This window comes from Myxine glutinosa, chromosome 12 (genome assembly GCF_964187855.1).
Source record: "Myxine glutinosa chromosome 12, kmMyxGlut1.1, whole genome shotgun sequence".
NCBI classification, from domain to species: domain Eukaryota; kingdom Metazoa; phylum Chordata; class Myxini; order Myxiniformes; family Myxinidae; genus Myxine; species Myxine glutinosa.
The window spans coordinates 57,366,145-57,385,679 of NC_136272.1; the positions used below are offsets into that span (position 1 = coordinate 57,366,145).

At 45.5% G+C, this 19,535-nt stretch overlaps 1 protein-coding gene across 1 annotated transcript in view; it reads right to left on the reverse strand.

Annotated features, from left to right (window-relative positions):
- Nucleotides 1-19,535, reverse strand: part of LOC137437425 (neurobeachin) — a 677,671-nt gene that overhangs the window by 338,929 nt on the left and 319,207 nt on the right. Inside the window, exons 19-20 of the mRNA XM_078766839.1 lie at nucleotides 15,760-15,841; nucleotides 11,225-11,348 (exon numbers count right to left, since the gene is read on the reverse strand). Coding sequence (XP_078622965.1) covers nucleotides 11,225-11,348; nucleotides 15,760-15,841 — 206 coding nt within the window. The remainder of the gene's footprint in view (nucleotides 1-11,224; nucleotides 11,349-15,759; nucleotides 15,842-19,535) is intronic.

The following is a 19,535-nucleotide window of genomic DNA, read 5'->3' on the forward strand; positions in this document are numbered from 1 at the left end:
CACTCAGCCTCTATTTGATCTTGTTGCCAGACATTCAGTTGATCACCATGCCTTTGCGGAGTCAACAAATCGTGCCCACTGTTGAAGTGTTAGAAGGCTGTATTGCCGACGTGAAGGCGTGGATGACCCAAAACAAACTTCAGCTGAACGATGCTAAAACAGAGTCTATGATTGTAAGATCGCACAGATGTCCTCTACAATGTTCACTTCCTACCACTATTCATGTTGGTGAAACCGATGTAAACTTTGTTTCGTCGGCCAAGAACCTTGGTGTGGTTTTCGACTGCAACATGACATTTTCCAAGCAAGTACTTCAAACTTGCAAATCAGCATACATTCAGCTGCGAAAGATCGCATCCATTTGCCACTTTCTTACTCCTCAAGCTGCTCTAACTCTGGTCTGTGCCCTTGTCCTCTCAAGGCTAGACTATTGTAATTCTTTGTATGCTGGCTGCCCTCAGTTTCTCTTGGATAAGTTACAAAAGGTTCAAAACTCTGCCGCTCGTCTTGTCTGTAAGGCGAAGAAGTCTGACCATGTTACTCCGCTTCTTGAATCTTTACACTGGCTGCCTGTCTCTGCTCGTGTGCAATATAAAATGTGCACACTATGTTATAAATCATTGTGTGGAAAGGGACCTCACTATCTCTCCGATTTGCTCACTCTCTATGAATCTCGGCGACGGCTTCGTTCAAGCGACGACTCTATGACCTTAGAGCCGCCGCGTACCAGCACCAAGTCGTTTGGCGAGAAATCCTTTTCCTTTGCTGCACCTCTGCTCTGGAATGACTTGCCTTCCTCTGTTCGACATGTTGATTCTCTTCCTGCCTTTAAAACCTCCCTCAAAACCTATCTGTTTCACAAGTCTTTCAAAGTCTAAGTCCTGTTTTCCCTTTGGTTTGAGGTGGGACAGAGATCGAGAGTATGTCTGTGTACATGTGCGGGGGAGGGAGGGGAGGAGGAGGGGAGTACACATCTGTGGGTTTTGAATGGGGAGGGAGAGGAATAGGGCAAGAGTGATGGTGTGTCTGTGTGTGTGTATGTTTGTGTGTGTGTGTGTGTGCGGTGTGTGTGCGTTCGCATGATAATGTAAAGCGCCATGCGGGTAGTTTACTCTGCTTGATGGGGCTATATGAGACTCCTTTATTAGGTTTACTCTCCATGAAATGGAGAGGAAACCTATTATTACTGCAAGAGTTTTTCTTACTAGGGCATGCCCGTACTATATATATATCTAAAATTATATCCCCCCCCCCCCCCCTCTATTTACATGAAATGGTTTGGTCCATTCGCAAAGCCAAAGCGAACGGCTTGCGAGTACGGTGACAATCCCCCCCCTCTATTTACATGAAATGGTTTGGTCCATTCGCAAAGCCAAAGCGAACGGCGAACGGCTAAATCGCCATAGCCGTACCCGTACGCTCTCACATCACGCATCTCACATCACGCATCATGTTTTTAATTGAATTACTATCCGTAATGGCGCACGCTCTCACAGGAGCTCCGGAAGGTCGCATATCGCAGTTACGATGAATCGCAAAGTAGTTTTAATTAGTTTTAAAACATAGTTTAACGGCAACATAGCGCCAACATAGTTTGCCAACATGAAATAAATGAATACGCTCTCAAATGTGCCGTCCGAGGCAGAGTCTTTTCGCCACGTTCGGCAAACGTGATAGCTCGCTGCTCTCTGATTGGTTGAATCGTTTTTTGGACATAGCTCGGTAACTACTTGTCCGATTAATATGAAACCTTGAAAAGGCACATCCTCGGGTCCCCAGCAATATACCTGGCAAGTTTCAAGTATATCGGACCGGTAGTTGTCGAGAAACAGCGGTCGCATACACACACACAGACAGAGATTAGTGGAATTATAGATAGATTATTCTTCCGCCCTATTTTGCACCTCCGAAAACTTCATAATTAATGTTCTCATCAACCGCAGGTCGGATTGACAGGAAATTTTCATCAAATGATCGTCTCGGCTCCGAGAATTTTTTTAATGCTAATTATGACGTCATAGGTCACGTGGTATTGGCGCCATCTTGTAAAACAAATTCAACTTTTCCCCTCTGTATCTCCGAAACGCCTCAATGGAAAAATTTGAGGAATGGCTCATTCTAAAGAACTCTTCAACGGGAACAAAAGACATGTGTATCGAGTATATTAAAAATGCTAACGTTAAGAGGTTAGAATTCGTCAAACAAAAAACTTTCTCCCCCGAAAATGGGATTTTTTTCCCAGATGCGTAGTTAAAAAAAACTCAGAATGCAAAAATTTTCGAAGTCATACGTCACATGGTTCGGCCGCCATCTTGTTTTCCGTGAAAAAACACAAAAAACCCTTTTTCTCTGCAACGGCTGAACGGATCGAGCCCAAACTTGGCATGCATATTCGCATACCTATGACGAACAAAAAAGTCAACGAGCACGACGTCATCCGACACATGGTTTCAGAGTTATGACGTTTTAAAGCTCAAACTAGAAATGGAATCACCTCCATAATTTGTGGAGATATCGAGTGGAATCTTTACACAAATGTTCCTCATGGGGGTATGTTTCAACGTTACTTGAGACATTTTGATATGTCACATGGTTTGGCCGCAATAAATAATGGAAGTTAAATATTAAAAAGCTTGTAACTCTTGAACCACTGCATGGATCGACTTGAATTTTTAATGCAATGTAGCTCTCATCAAGCGGAACAAGTGTGCAAAATTTCAAGATGATTGGATGTACGGTCTCGAAGCTATAAGTCTTTATTGTTGAAAGAAGAAGAAACACACCATTTTGTCCTCCAGGCCACGTCTCCCAGTGCTCTTGCCATTTTAAGTTTTAATTTCCTTTAAAAACCATTTTCTCTGCAATAATTGGACCGATTGAGATCAAATTTTCACCATAGGAGGGACTCTGTCTGTAGAATATTTTAATGGTAATTATGACGTCACAGGTCACGTGGTTCGGCGCCATATTGTTTTTCATGAAAACACGAAAACCCCTTTTTCTCTGCAACGGCTGAACAGATCGAGGCCAAACTTTGCAGGCATAATCACATACCCGTGATGAACAAAAAAGTCAATGAGCATGACGTCATGCGTCACATGGTTTCAGAGTTATGACGTGTTTAAGCATGAACCTTCAAAACCTAGCTCCTCACTCAATTTTTGATCGAATCGAGGAGAAACTTCACAGATCTGTTCAGCATGTCAGTCTACTAAAATGTCATTTTAGAATTTGCGATAGGTCATGTGGTTTGGCAGATATCGTTAATTAAACGAATTTTTTTTTTTTAAATGGATATCTCTTGAATCGCTTTATTGATCGACGTGAAACGTCATACTGTAGTAGAAGTCATGAAGAGTAACAAGTGTGCAAAATCTCAAGATGATTGGATGTACTGTCTGGAAACTAGAAGTTGTTATTGCCTGAAGAAGAAGAAGAACCACAACACTTTTTTGACCAGGCCATGTGACATAACCACCTCACGAGCTAAGGGTAGCTCGAAATTAAATTGTCTTCGGATTTGGCAGTCGCTAGAGGGTGTTAACATTCGCATGCAACAAATCTGGGCAAATTCTGATGAATTTTCGTAAAACTACACGATATTGTCATTTACATTGGAAAATAACATTGTAAAACTCTCCGCCGCCTCGGCTTATTTCTCGCTCTGAAGTTCATCCTGTCTTCAATTTTAAGGAGAAAGAGAGGTATCTGCAAGCAATGGTGACCTTTATTTTGTGGAAATCCGATTTAAAATGACGAAGTTATTCAAAATCTAACATTTTAAATTGTCGCATTTCCAAAGTGATTCTTCCTCAGGTAAAATAACCACACGTGCAGGCACACCTTGCCGCGTCAATTTGGCTCCGATTTCAAATCGGATTTCGATTGTCGTATTGTCTCGGATGAGTTAACAAAATACCACAACAAATTTGGTGACAATCATGAAAAATTTGACCAAGTTCGATCGACGGGATACTTCGTTCTACGCTGACATACGGCACGGGCCACGGATGACGTCATGCCGTGGCATGACGTTCTTCGACGGGTGGCAGATATCGTTAATTAAACGAAAATATTTTTTTTAATGGATGGGGTGGGGGGATGTGTGTGTGTTTGTGTGGAGGGGTGTGCGTGTGGGGGGAAGTGGGTGTGGGTGTATATGTATGTGTGTGTGTGTGTATGTGTCGAGGTGGGGGGTGTGTGTGTGTGTGTACATGTGGAGGGGTGTGCATGTGGGGGGAGGGATGTGGGGGTGTTTGTGTGTGTGCATGTGTTTGTGTTAGGGGTGGGGGGATGTGTGTGTGTGTGTGTGTGTGTGTGTGTGTGTGTGTGTGTGTGTGTGTGTGTGTGTGTGTGTGTGTGTGTGCGTGTGTGTGTGTGTGTGTGTGTGTGTGTGTGTGTGTGTGTGTGTGTGTGTGTGTGTGTGTGTGTGTGTGTGTTGGGGGTGGTGGGATGTATGCGTGTGTTAGGGTGGGGTGTGTGTGTGTGTGTGTGTGTGTGTGTGTGTGTGTGTGTGTGTGTGTGTGTTGGGGGTGGTGGGATGTATGTGTGTGTTAGGGTGGGGTGTGTGTGTGTGTGTGTGTGTGTGTGTGTGTGTGTGTTGGGGGTGGGGGATGTATGCGTGTGTTTGTGTGTGTGTTAGGGTGGGGGGTGTGTGTGTGTGTGTGTGTGGTGTGTTGGGGGTTGGGGTGGGGGGATGTGTGCATGTGTTTGTGTGTGTGTATGTGGGTGGGGGGTAGTGGGAATGTGTGTGTGTGTGTGGGGATGTGTGTGGGGGGGGGGGGGGGGTGTAGGGGGGATGTGTGTGTGTGTGGGGGTGGAGGGATGTGTGTGTGTAGGTAGGGGGGGGGGGGTTGGTGTGTGTGTGTGTGTGTGTGTGTGTGTGTGTGTGTGTGTGTGTGTGTGTGTGTGTGTGTGTGTGTGTTTGGGGGGAGGGGTGTGGGTGGGGGTAGGGGGGTTGTGTGTTGTGTGTTGTGTGTTGTGTGTTGTGTGTGTGCGTGCGTGTGTGTGTGTAGGGGGGATGTGTTTGTGTGTGTGGGGGGAGGGATGTGTGTGTGTGTGTGTGGGGGGCGGAGGGATGTGTGTGTGTGGGTGTGGGTGTGTGTTTGGAGAGGTGTGCGTGTGGGGGGAGGGGTGTGGGTGTGTGTGTGGGAGGGGGTAGGGGGGATGTGTGTGTGTGTGTGTGTGTGTGTGTGTGTGTGTGTGTGTGTGTGTGTGTGTGTGTGTGTGTGTGTGTGTGTCGGGGTTGTATCCAAGGGGGTTGTGTCAAAGCATGTCCAATGAAAGTGGGGTTGTATGAAAAGTGGGGTTGTATCAAAAGTGGGGTTGCTTCAAAAGTGGGTGCGAGTAAACCGGTCATCACTGCCAGCAGTTTTAAAGTGGCAGTTCTAGTTATTATTATTACTAGCAGAAGTACCCGGCATTGCCGGGCGGGGGGGGGGGGAGGGGGAAGGGGAGGGGAGGGGAACGGGGGGGGGAGGGGAGGAGAGGGGGGAGGGGAGAAGAGGGGGGAGGGGGAGGGGTGAGGGGAGGAGAGGGGGGGAGGGGGAGGGATGGGAGGGTGAGAGGGGGAGAGGGAGGGGGAGGGGGGAGGGGGAGAGGGGGGGAGGGGGAGGGGAGGGGGAGGGGGAGAGGGGGAGGGGAGGGGGAGGGGAGAGGGGGAGCGTGAGGGAGAGGGGGAGGGGAAGGGGGGAAGGTAGGGGGGAGGGGGAAAAGGGAGGGGGAAAATGGAGGGGGAAAATGGAGGGGGAGGGGGAAAAGGGAGGGGTAGGGGGAAAGGGAGGGGGAAAAGGGAGGAGGGGGGGGGAAAGGGAGGGGAGAAGGGGAGGGGGTAGGGTGGAGGAGGAAGGGAGGGGGAGGGGGGAGGGAAGGGGAGGGCCAGTCAACAATGACGTTGCAGTTCTCATGGTCGGAGAGCAGCACAACAATCGCGACATCGTCCTGCATCTTCGCAACAGCACGAAGCGGATTTTGGAGACTCACCGATCCTGTGACGCCCTCCAGTACCAGCGTTGCCGGGCGGGGGAAGGGAGACCCGTACATTACACACATTACAACATTACACACACACAAACTGTGTTTTATGTTCAATGGTCTGGCGGCGGGGATGGAACATCACGTGATCGCTCTGAGCGAATCAGCGCGCTGCTCTGCCACCAGGTCAGATTCCGTGTATAATATTCCTCGCTGAAATGTGCTGAGGTAAATATGAATAAAAAATATGGATCTCGTCAAATATTTTTAGGTAGGCCATGTCCTTCCCAGGCTCAATGACCATGTCTGTGCCAAATATCAGGTACGTGAGCCTCTCCGTTTAGGAGTCTATCGGTAACATTACACACACACAAACTGTGTTTTATGTTCAATGGTCTAGCGGCGGGAATGGAACATCACGTGATCGCTCTGAGCGAATCAGCGCGCTGCTCTGCCACCGCCTCAGATTCCGTGTATAATATTCCTCGCTGAAAAAAAATCTATGTGAAACATGCTACTATCTATGCTAAATCATGCTAAATGCTAATCATGCTAAAATCTATGCTACATGCTGTGAGTTTATGGCGGCAAGGAACATCACATGATCGCTCTGAGCGAATCAGCGCGCTGCTCTGCCACCGCCTCAGATTCCGTGTACAATATTCCTCGCTGAAAAAAAAAATGGATCTAAAGATGAAAGAAAAAAAAACCTATGTGGTGTGAATGGCAATGTTCCTCACTGAAATGTGAAAAAACGCAATCGCTTTTCGCTCTGAAATACGTGCGAACGCGTAACTGAGTTTATGGCGGCAAGGAACATCACGTGATCGCTCTGAGCGAATCAGCGCGCTGCTCTGCCACCGCCTCAGATTCCGTGCATAATATTCCTTGCTGAAATGCACTGAGGTAAAAATATGGTAAAAAAATATTATGAAATAATTTTTTTTAGGACGGCCATGTTCTTCCCAGGCTCAATGGCCATGTCTATGCCAAATATCAAGCACGTGAGCCTGTCCGTTTAGGAGTCTATCGATAACATTACACACACACACACACACACACACACACACACACACACACACACACACACACACACACACACACACACACACACACACACACACACACACACACACACAAACTGTGTTTTATATATATAGATTATTATTTAAAATTATACATGTTTAGCCAATCACTTGGTGAAACTTTCGTGTCAATCAGACCAACGGTTGAAGAGAACATTGATTTTAAATTTTCCGACATGGAAACTAGGGGGTGGGGGGGAGATGAAGAATAAACTCCAGCAGTAACAATCAGTATTCCTAATAAAGGTTTATTGAGGTATACACACAACAACATGCATTTTAAAGGCCATTTTCCCTGCTAGAGCAGAGGTTAGCCTTGCGGTCCCCATGACAATCTTCTCCATTTTTTTGCCCTATTTTCCTTATTTCTATTGACAATTGCCCTATTTTCTGCATCTCTCCTTGTTAACCCCCTTGCCCGCATTTCTTCTTCCACCATCTTTAGCCAAGTCTTTCTCGGTCTTCCCCGTCTTCTACTTCCTTCTACATTCATTTCCATCACTCTTCTCAACCAGTCACTTTCATCCTTCCTCAACACATGACCAAACCATCTCAACCTGTTCCTCTTCACAGCATCAATCACAGGCTCTATTCCCATCATCTTTCGCAATTCATCATTTGTCTTCCTCTCTCTCAACGATACTCCGCACATCCGTCGAACCATTCGCATTTCCACCCTTTCCAACCTTCGTTGCTGCTCTACGTTAATTACCCATGTCTCGCTCCCATAAATCATAACACTTCTCACACATGCAGCATACACCTTTCCCTTCAGCTTCAACGACACTCCCCTCATCATCAGCACGCCACTCAATTCCAGAAACTTCTTCCATGCACATCTCACTGGAGCAACCGTTGCCGAGTCTGATCCACCTTCTCCATTCAGCATGTCTCCGAGGTAGCAAAATGTTTTCACACCTTCCAGCTTCACGCCGTCTCCAAGATCCAACTCAACATTTCCTCCATCTGCAGCTCCCTCTGTGCACACCTTACATTTGAATGTAGCTGCCGCACTGGTTAATGACCCTCTCAGACCACTACATTTTTGATGAACCCACTCAGCGCACATTGTACACTGAATGGAGTTCACTCCGACACCCTTCCGACACACAGCACAGGGCCACTTCCCAGTTCTTTCCACCTCGCCACATGCTTTACCACTTGCCATCACCTTCGTCTTTCCGATATTCACCTTCAGACCTTTTGTCTCCATACAATCCTTCCACGTGTTCATCTTTTCCTTCAGTCCATCCATACTTTCCGCAATCAACACCAGATCATCTGCATACAACAACTCCCACGGTAAACCCTCCTTTACGTTCTGAGCCAGCACCTCCATCACAGCTACAAATAGTAGTGGACTTAGTACCGACCCCTGATGCACTCCCACCTTCACCTCAAACTCACCACTTTTCCCGTCCTTCGTCCTTACAGCTGTGCGCGCTCTTTTGTACATTGCCATCACTACTCTGATCAACCATTCCTCCACTCCTAACTTCCTCAATGCCCATGTCAATACTTTGCGTGGAACCCGATCGAATGCTTTCTCCAGATCAACAAACCCAAGAAACAACTTCTTCCTCTTCTCCATGTACTTCTCCTGCAACTGCCTCACAATGAAAAGCGCGTCTGTCGTTCCTCTTCCTGGCATGAATCCAAACTGCATTTCGTCGATCTTCACTTTCTTCCTTATCCTCCTCTCTAACACCCTTTCCAATACCTTCATTCCATGCTCCATTTATTTGGTATAAAGGTATAAAGGTATAAGGTATTTATTGAGGTATAAAGGCGTATAAATACATTTAGTCCAGGTTTTACTGCCATTTTCCCCAGTGTCCATTACACCACCCAATCTAACACATTACATTAGTTATACATAACTGTTGTATGTGTCCATTATGACATCCTAAAACAGTAAGTTTCCTCTTGGTAATGAATATCAATTTTGTTTGACTATAGGACAGACAGAGTAAAAAAAACAAGCGTTACGCCTAGGTCCCCCGTCGGTGAAGTGATGTGAGTTGACAAAGTGGAAGACGCAAGGCGGCCATCTTGGATTTTAACGTGGCGACCCAATTTTCAATAGCTTTCTTCCTTATGCGTAGATACACCCACACACCAGATTAGAAGTTGGTACTTCGCTTATTTTTCAAGATATTCCACTCACAAGGTTCAGACATACATGGCGGCGGCCATCTTGGATGTTGACGTGGCGACACAATTTTCAATAGCATTCTTCCTTATGCGTAGATACACCCACACACCAGATTAGAAGTTGGTACTTCGCTTATTTTTCAAGATATTCCGCTCACAAGGTTCAGACATACATGGCGGCGGCCATCTTGGATTTTGACGTGGCGACCCAATTTTCAATGGCGTTCTTCCTTATGCGTAGATACACCCACACACCAGTTTAGAAGTTGGTATTCGCTTATTTTTCAAGATATTCCGCTCACAAGGTTCAGACATACATGGCGGTGGCCATCTTCGATTTTGACGTGGCGACCCAATTTTCAATATGGTTCTTCGTTATGCCTAGACACACCCACACACCAGATTAGACGTGAGTAAATCGTTTATATTTCACGATATTTCGCTTGCAAGGTTCAGACATACATGGCGGTGGCCATCTTCGATTTTGACGTGGCGACCCAATTTTCAATATGGTTCTTCGTTATGCCTAGACACACCCACACACCAGATTAGACGTGAGTAAATCGTTTATATTTCACGATATTTCGCTCACAAGGTTCAGACATACATGGCGGTGGCCATCTTCGATTTTGACGTGGCGACCCAATTTTCAATATGGTTCTTCGTTATGCCTAGGCACACCCACACACCAGATTAGACGTGAGTAAATCGTTTATATTTCACGATATTTCGCTCACAAGGTTCAGACATACATGGTGGCGGCCATCTTGGATTTTGACGTGGCGACCTAATTTTCATCAACGTTCTTCCTTATGCCTAGATACACCCACACACCGCATTAGAAGTTGGTACTTCGCTTATCTTTCAAGATATTCCACTCACAAGGTTCAGAGATATATATGGTGTCGACCATCTTGGATTTTGACGTGGCGACCCAATTTGCAATAGCATTCTTCCTCATGTGTAGATACACCCACACACCGGATTAGAAGTTAGTAGTTCGTTTATTTTTCAAGATATTTCGCTCACAAGGTTGAGACATATATATGGTGGCGGCCATCTTGGATTTTAACGTGGCGACCAACTTTTCAATAGCGTTCTTCCTTATGCCGAGATACACCCACACACCAGATTAGAAGTTGGTACTTCACTTATTTTTCAAGATATTCCGCTCACAAGGTTCAGACATACATGGCGTCACATACATGACGGCGGCCATCTTCGATTTTGACGTGGGTTACACCCACACACCAAATTTGAATGCGGTCCTTCGCTTACGCACGCACGTACGCCCGCACGGACGGACGGACGGACACACGGACGGAGGGGAAAACCATAGTCCCCTTTTCGCTCCGCCGTGCGACGGGGGACAAAAATGTCACTCCTCCATGCGCATGTGCGATCGGGACGAATTAAGAGTCAAAATACGGTAAAATGACAGACATGTCTTCCGATTCATGTTCTGATTCGTGTTCAAAATATAACATTCTAATTAAATATGTTGTTCCTCGATCTTAAAAGTGATGATCATAAACTGCTCAGACAGACGGACGGACGGACATGAATCAATTGCACAACCCCGCTCTTTGCTTTGCATGTACGGGGTAACAACGCGAGACTGTTAGATGAGACAAGCAGCCACTGAGCTTTGGGGAAGTGCAATCACTTCCTGGAGCAAAGTGTGTATGGGCAACACCACACCAATGGCACCACCTTCCTCACCGCATTCTGTGGGGCATTTCGTAACGAGTTTCCTCCTCCCCATGGATAGTAGCCATTTAGAACAAGTTAATGAGATCTATGACAATGTGACATGAGTGGATCTCAAGAATTTTGTTCGAGCCAACTGATGTCTTTGACAAAGTAGTGGTGAAAACAACAATCACGAGAAGACAAGCAGCATACAAAGTGGGAATAAGAATGGACCAATACAGAATGGTATGATGCATGCACATACAGGGTGTCATGTGGCCAGCAGGGCAACAATCCCGTGGCTTGATATGGACACCCACCGACGGTTTTCCCGACTGTTGTTGAACAATTTGATCATGTCTGAAAGGAACACCTGACGGACGTCCATGAGCTCCGGACTAGGAGTTGCGTTCTTCAGCAATGTGGCCACCACCTTGAGAATCACTGTATGTTTGAAAAAGAAACAAACCAGGAAACAGTTTACCACAATCAGTGAGGGAAAAGGTCATATCAATGAATGTTAAAGAAAAGCCTTTAAACAAGAAAGAATAAAGAATCCAAAATGGGGGAAATTGTGTGCACAGTGTTAATATTGTCGTGTGGTTGGCTCAGTTAACACCGAATGTCACCACAGATGAATCGAGCTTTAATGAGGCGTTATCCAATTCTATGGTGGATCATACACGAGAAGGGGTTCGGGGGAGAAGGCCACGGCTTACCTGACGGTCCGACGATGTCTTCACCCTTGGGAAATATCTCACAAACGTAAACGGGATTAAAGTTGGTTGGGAAAATAATACAAGGGTTTATTTAATAAATATCGGGACAGGAAAAGAACGCGCCGGTAATAACTAAACCTCTATATTGGGACGTCCCCGCACAGATTTCAAATACACACAGATGGGGATGATAAATAAAGAAACCGTTGTGTGGTGAATGTGTCTTATCTGTCTCTGTCGTCCGTCGGTGGGAAGACAGGCCTCGATGCGCCCCCGTCCACACACTGCTAGGCCGAGCCACTCGCTCCGGTCTCGCCCGCTCCAAGCCTCGCTCGCACGTGAACGCCAGGGAGGAGAATCGATGGCACTCCAACGTTCATCATCCAGCAGGTAATTCGTGGTTCGCAAAAGGAAATGGTCCAAACGGGGCGAAAGGCAAGGGCAGAAGGAAGGTCTGGGAAAGGCAGAAACCAAAGCGAGACGAAGGTCGAGACGGAGGTCCAGGCAGGATGGATCGAGGAACAAGAAGGGCAAAATGTCCGCTTGCCCGTAGTTTTACCACCGGGCCTTGACGTCACCGGCGCTTCTCCTCCAATCAGCGCGTCGCTTGTTGCATCCTCCTTCGCGCCCTCCACACCGACTGGCCGGATGTTCACGCCTTCCGCACTGATTGGCCAAGGTGTCATCGGTCAGTGGCCAATCTGTGTGCCGCTCCTTCACCTTCCTTACCCCCAATCACGGGGAAGCTTTTTTCCCTTCCCCGACCAATTACACGTTCTCCTGGGCGTGGCTATTGCTTGCCTTGCACGATGTTTGTCCTCCATGGCGCCGTTGTACGCGGCCGCCTCCTGCTTGTCTTTCCAGTTTGTTTTATCGTCAGTCATTGCAAGGGGGGGATTTAATTAATGTGGTGCACTAATGGCCTATCTAAGTGTCTATAAGAGTGCGTTGCCATACGGGACAAAGGAATGATCACCAGGTCTGACACACAGGGGAATTATCTTCGTCCCTAGAACTATTTATCACATGATCATCCTTGTATGATCACAGGTATACACTTGATCTGACAAACTGGGCAAAACAAAAATTACAGGTGAGATTCTCAAGCACGACAGCTGGACACCTACCTATGCAGATCTACCTAAATCTAGATATTCCCCCTACCCCAAATTCATAACAATATGTTTGTGTTTGTGCTCATAGAGTAAGAATATAATGAAAGTTTGCTTAATTCAGCGATTTGGAACGAAACATAGAGGAAATTGGAGCAGGCAGTTCTGCTAAATGACTTCATTTCTTTTTTGCACATTGATTGACACTAAAGTTGGCTTAAGTCCTGCAAATCCTGATTCAAGATTACTGTACATGTTTCCCTGCAACATATCACAGGCCTGCAAGAGCTTGGCATTATTGTTGTTGGGGGTCAATTTTTGAAATGTGCACCCAATTGTCAGACAGCTGCCAGACCCCAGCCATATCTTTCGCCTGACTCCACCCACCATACCACCAAGACTAAATTATATGGCCGCCATCTTGCTTTTTTGGTGGGCCTGACACATCAGGCCTTTGGCCTCTGCCGATTATACACTGTCCGACTTTGTTGCATCAGATTTCCATTGGCTTTCTTTGGGTCGAGTGTAATTGACAATGAAGGATCCCAAATAATCCAATCAAATGCCCAATAATATCAATAGTAGTGTTTAATGAAGCCTGTCAGAACGCACGGGATCGAAGCGTTAAATTCGGTTAAGTAATCAAGCATTACATTACGCAAATTACTCAACCCTATGTTTGGGTTCAGTGTTATGGACAATGAGGGACTTTAGCTTGGAAGGACAAGATGTCCGAGGCAATCAGAATCAAAGTCAATCATTTATTCCAACCGTGACTAACAAAACCCACTCGTCTCACTTCCGGTTACATATGATTCTGGAAACCCTCGATCAACCTCTCGCTCAAGCGAACGGTATTTACATATTATAACATAGAAGGCAAAATGATGGTGCTACAGAAGGCCCAAAAAATCTAATCATATGTCGAATAATATAGGAAGGTTTCATCAAGCCCATCAGAATGCACGGCACATCAGAATGCACGGTACATCAGAATGCACGGTACATCAGAATGCACGGTACATCAGAATGCACGGCGCATCAGAATGCACGGCACATCCAAATGCACGGTACACATCAGAATGCTCGGCACATCAGAATGCACGGTACAATCGGTACATCAGAATGCACGGTACATCAGAATGCACGGCCCATCAGAATGCACGGCACATCAGAACGCACGGCACATCAGAACGCACGGCACATCAGAACGCACGACACATCAGAACGCACGACACATCAGAATGCACGGCACATCAGAATGCACGGTACATCAGAATGCACGGCGCATCAGAATGCACGGCACATCCAAATGCACGGTACACATCAGAATGCTCGGCACATCAGAATGCACGGTACAATCGGTACATCAGAATGCACGGCACATCAGAATGCACGGTAATCAAGCACTGCCTTACGTTACATAATCAAGAGGTAGGTTATGAAAACTATTATTTAATATCTCATTAAATGTGCGTTTCCCAATCGCATTGTTCAACCTAAAAGTGCTTTAAATACACGGATCCCAATTGCACCTGTTACCAGATTTTGTCGCAGGTTGTGAGCACAATGAGGTCATTCTTGTTGAAATTATACAAACTGGATAAATCAGCAATTTTTTTCTGACAGCAAGTAACATAAAGTCAAAATTGCTGTTTCTTATGTTTTTAGCCTCCGTTGGACTTAGTCCGAAACGGGGGCTTGTGTATTGGATCTCGTCCATCTGTCCGTGCGTCCGCAAACATATCTCGGAAATGTACGGACTGGTTTTGTTCAAACTTGGCACAAAGACAATACATGAGAGTACACATATGCAGGACATTTTGTTTTGTAATCCAACCAAAGATGGCCGAATGACAGCCTTTAACTACGTAAAGTAAAATTACAAAATCACATTTTATGTATTTTTTTCTTGTTTATATCTGTGCAAGATGGACAATAAAGAAAAATGAAAGTTCAGCACAAGGGTAACAGCCTATACCAGCTTAGAAAGGTGAGGATCAAAATGAAAAAATACAAGTCAGGAGACGACGATGGTTCACGAGCGAGCGGTATTCAATGACAAAGGAGGGACTATAACCGAAACAGGCCCGGAAATGTTCAAAACGAAGGTTACTGACCTTGAAATGAGATAGAAAATAATGTATAATCAGTTATGAGGTTACTTAGCTCCGCAATACCGAAAATTCGGTGAAAATGAAATGGGAAAAATAAATAAATAACATGGGAAAAAAAAAAATTAAAAATCGAGCTCTGTGGGGCGAGACACGTGACATTGGCCTAACCAAATACCGAAACCCCTGTCAGATTCCACCAAACCCCTCGGAGAAGATGTAGCTTGAACTCGATTACCCCCTAAAAAGACATCTTTTTCGGGCGTGGCTCCGCCCACAATGGGCGCAATACGCCCACTCCAGGTAGGACACAACTAGATCATGAGATCAACCTCCCACCCAAGTTTCATCAAGATCGGATGATATCATCGGGTAGTTATGCTGCGGACAGACAGACAGACAGACGCACACACGTGACGAATATAGTGGTCACTTGATAACTCGTGAACCAAAAATACAGCTCCTCATCACTTCCCCTAATATGGTGAAGTTCATGGAAGGCCGGAACAGCAATTTTAGTTGGACTCAACTCAAGAAGATTCAGATAAATACAGAATCAGAAAGTGTTGACTGAATCATGTTATCAACAGAATTATTCTGCCATACCAGAGATGTAATTTCATAGTTTTGGCAGACACGAGAAAAAATTAACATAACGCTCAAGTAGGACAAAAGCAACAAGATCATGACACTTGAACACATAGATGTTAGTAAAATAGACTGAGGAGGCAAACACAAGTACTGTATTCATCTATGGACTATGGAGTCGAGCAATATGACAGCAAAAATCATTCCAGATTAAGTGAGAAAGTGGATTAGTTCTGTTTCTGTCCACAACTAACGCTCCAAATGAAAAAGATCTTTTCTCAAACGTTTAACAGGTTATCAAAAAGGTGCAAGCGACACTCACTTGGATTCTGTATCTTTACAGCACAATCAGGTTCTGGATGTTGTTTGTGAACTACCTGCGTACAAACTTGCTCCGTTAGGATCTGTGGAACACAATGAATGAAAGGACAAAGAAGCAGAAAAAGAAAATCATGAAGTCCATTTCCTTAATTCTCAGGTAGAAAAGGCTAACGAATTATATATACCGTATTTTCCGGTGTATCAACCGCACCCGTGTATCAACCGCACCCCTGATTTTCGACTTCAAAAATAAATAAAATAAAATCAGATTTTCAAGGGGAAAAAAAAAAATCAGGAAAATTTAAAAAAGAGAAGAGAATAAATAAATAAAATGGAAAGCGAAATATGATGAAAGGAAAGAGAAACTGAAGACAGAAAAATAGTTGAAAATACATGAAATGAGTTGAAAGAATTTTAAAAACATTATAATTATTCTTTCTTGCCAATGTGGGGCCCTGAAAAGGGCCGTTGGGTTTTGGTTCTTGCCAATGTGGGGCCCTGAAAAGGGCCGTTGGGTTTAGTCTCTAAAATCCGAAGAAGTCCTCGTCATCCGTTTCTTCAGTCCAATCCGAGTCGGGGTAGGCGAGATCCTCGTCGTCGTTATCCTCTTCTCCATCGTCGGAAAAGGGCCGTTGGGTTTAGGCTCTAAAATCCGAAGAAGTCCTCGTCATCTGTTTCTTCAGGGAAGACATTACGAAGATCATCATCTGAGTCTGGGTAGGCGAGATCATCGTCGTCGTTATCCTCTTCTCCATCGTCGGTCACTGCCACTTCATCCTCCCAGATGATGTCATCTTGAGTGCCATCAAGGGCATTAGATATGCAGCACTTGAGGAAGGCCCGCTCGATGATGGCTGCCGGCAACTCCTCCCAGACCTTCAGTATCCAGCTACAGATCGTCGGGAGGTCCACCTTCCTCATCCTCCCAGTCTTGGTGAAGGTCTTGTCCCCCGACAGCATCCACTCCGACCAACAGCGCCGCAGACCGTCTTTGAACGGCTTGTTGACTGAAACGTCTAGTGGCTGCAGCAGCGAGGTCATGCCACCCGGAGGAAATTTATCCTTTGGTAGCGTCTTCCTCTTGAAGATGATATACGGCGGCAGCTTTCCCCCATCAGCGGTGCACGCTAGCATAACCGTAAAACGATCTTTCTCATGACCCGTTGTAGTGATGGACACCGACTTGTCACCTTTGGCCGAGATGGTGGTCCCTCGAGGCACATCGAAGGTCAGCGGCGTCTGATCTGCGTTGCCGATGCGGCTTAGGGGATAGTCGTGCTGCTTGCGGAACTTGATCACGAACTTCTGAAAATTAGCAGTCTTCTCTGCTATGTCATCAGGGAGACTCTGTGCGATGTGGGTTCGCCGGTGAATGGAAAGGCCATGACGACCCATGAACCTGTACGCCCAAGACGTACTGGCCGTGAAGTCATCGACCCCTGTTTCCCTGGCGATGAGTCGGGCCTGGAGTCGCAACGCTAGTGTCGCGATGGCGTGTCCCTCGGCTCGCTTCTCTCTCACCCACATTAGCAGTCTCTCCTCCAAGGCCGGCCACTGGGCTGCCTTGCCCCTCATCGCCTTCTTCTTCTTCGGCATCCTCTCCAGCGTCTGCCTGTTAGTCCACCAGCGTCTAATGACGGACTCGTCGATTCCGAAGTGTCGGCCGGCCGCCCGATTACTAAACTCTTCTGCAAACCTACAGGCACGGAGCTTGAAAGCTGCTGTGAATGATCGCGGTGCCATCTCGTGGTCTTGGTCAGGGGATAGAAGCGAATGGTGAAGCTTGGTCTTGGTCAGGACAGAAGCGAATGGTGAATCTTGGTCTTGATAGCTCGAACAGGATAGAACGAATGGTGAAACTCCCCATTGACCTCTCCGTTTTATACATTCGCCCAGCCTATGCGGCGGCATCAAAGCCGACTTCAATAGGTTAATACCGCGGCGTTGGTTCGACAATAGGTACGTCATAATGTCCCATGCAAAACATCCTGTTTACCATGTTGACGCTTTTGTTTTGTGACTTAATCCTGTCTTTATTTAGCACACTCTATTCACTATGTGACCTGTCATTCAAAGAGGACTAGTGAAAGTACACATTTTCACAAACACGCAGAGAAAAATCAAATATTACAAACTTCAAACTTTCTTGTATTTTGACTGGCAGCAGTAATCGGCGTTGAACCTACCTTAGTAACGTAAATGACGATCATTCATCATTGTATCCCCGCAACCCCAAAGTAACATAAAGATTACGTCCCGTTGATATGACAGTTTTTCAATGCACAAATTTTTCTGTTACTGTGTATCAACCGCACCCCCTTTTTTAGGGTTTTCCCGTCGGTAAAAAACCGCGGTTGATACACCGGAAAATACGGTATATAAAATATTGACTTCCGATATCGCTTCCGGTTCTGCCGGCAAGGTAGTGTTCTTCCAAGCTCTCCACGTCATCAAAGTTAAGTATTTTTGCCCTTTGTGTTTTTGTCAAATCTCTACTGTTTGTTTTACTGTGTATGTGTCTACTGTGTGTTTCTAGTTAGATCTCGGTTTGTAAATCGTGCGTACCTGTGTGTAATAGTCGTTTTGTTCTTGCCACGTTTGGGGCCTGGTCCCTCGAGGCTTCCCTGTCTCCTCTGGGGTCGTTTATTGTCTACACCTATTTACATTTGTTCTCTCACTGTATTGCTTTTTGCTTTTTCTTTTCATCCCATACTTTCCCTGAACATCCTACCCTTTGTTTAAAGTCTTCATACAAAAAAACTCAAATATAAAATAAAATAATCTTCATAATAATTTCCTTCTCTCCTCATGGCTCCCCCTCCCCTCCCCCGACAGAGACTACGTGTTTCACCCCACCTGTTTTTTCCCTCCTTCCTTCATATCTCAATCCTCTCCAGCTGATACCTTTCCAATTCTAGTTTTCTCCATAATCCTTCAACCTTTCTTCTTCTTCCTCAGATCCACTTTCACCTAACCTTAAAACAAATGTATATATATATATATATATATATATATATATATATATATATATATATATATATATATATATATATATATATATATATATTTATACGTATACATATATTAAGTGAGAATTTAAAAAGTAGGCCCCTCCTCCCATACCAATACAATTGATTAATACACCTCCCTGTTCCTTCGTTCTCTGCTCAGCTGGCTGTCAATCTCCAATTCTTCTGTTCCTGCTTCTGAACCTGTTCTGGAATCCTTCATCCCTGTTTGGCTCCATGCCCTCATTTCAGGGAATTTCCCAGATAGTTTTCATGGTTTCGTTTAAAAATGTTTAAACTTTCCCCTGTGGTGTTGTATTATGTTGTATATTACAACATGCTTTTCTTCTTCCTCATGAAAAGGTTTTTCTTTAATTTGCTCATCAAATCACTCCATTTCAAATAAAAATTCAATCTCTTGCAGTTCTTCCTTTCAACATCCCGAAACTCACCTGCATTTCATTCCACCCCTCCTCCAACGTTTTCAAATGGATCTCTCACTTGAAAATCACAAGAAACTCATTTTGCAATAAATGTTCGTTTAAATGAATCATCCAACACTTTCGAAAATCCAAACTCACTCCTCCCCTCCTAAACTCCCCCATCACCCCTCAATTTCAAATCTCACCCCTCATCCCTCCCCTTCTAAACTCCCCCCTCCCATCCTAAATTCCCCCCTCGCCTCTACCCACCCTCCATTTTTCTCCAATTCTCCCCTTTCGAAAATCCTCAAAGCAGCCTGCTCCCCGCTTCCTCACCCTTCCAACTC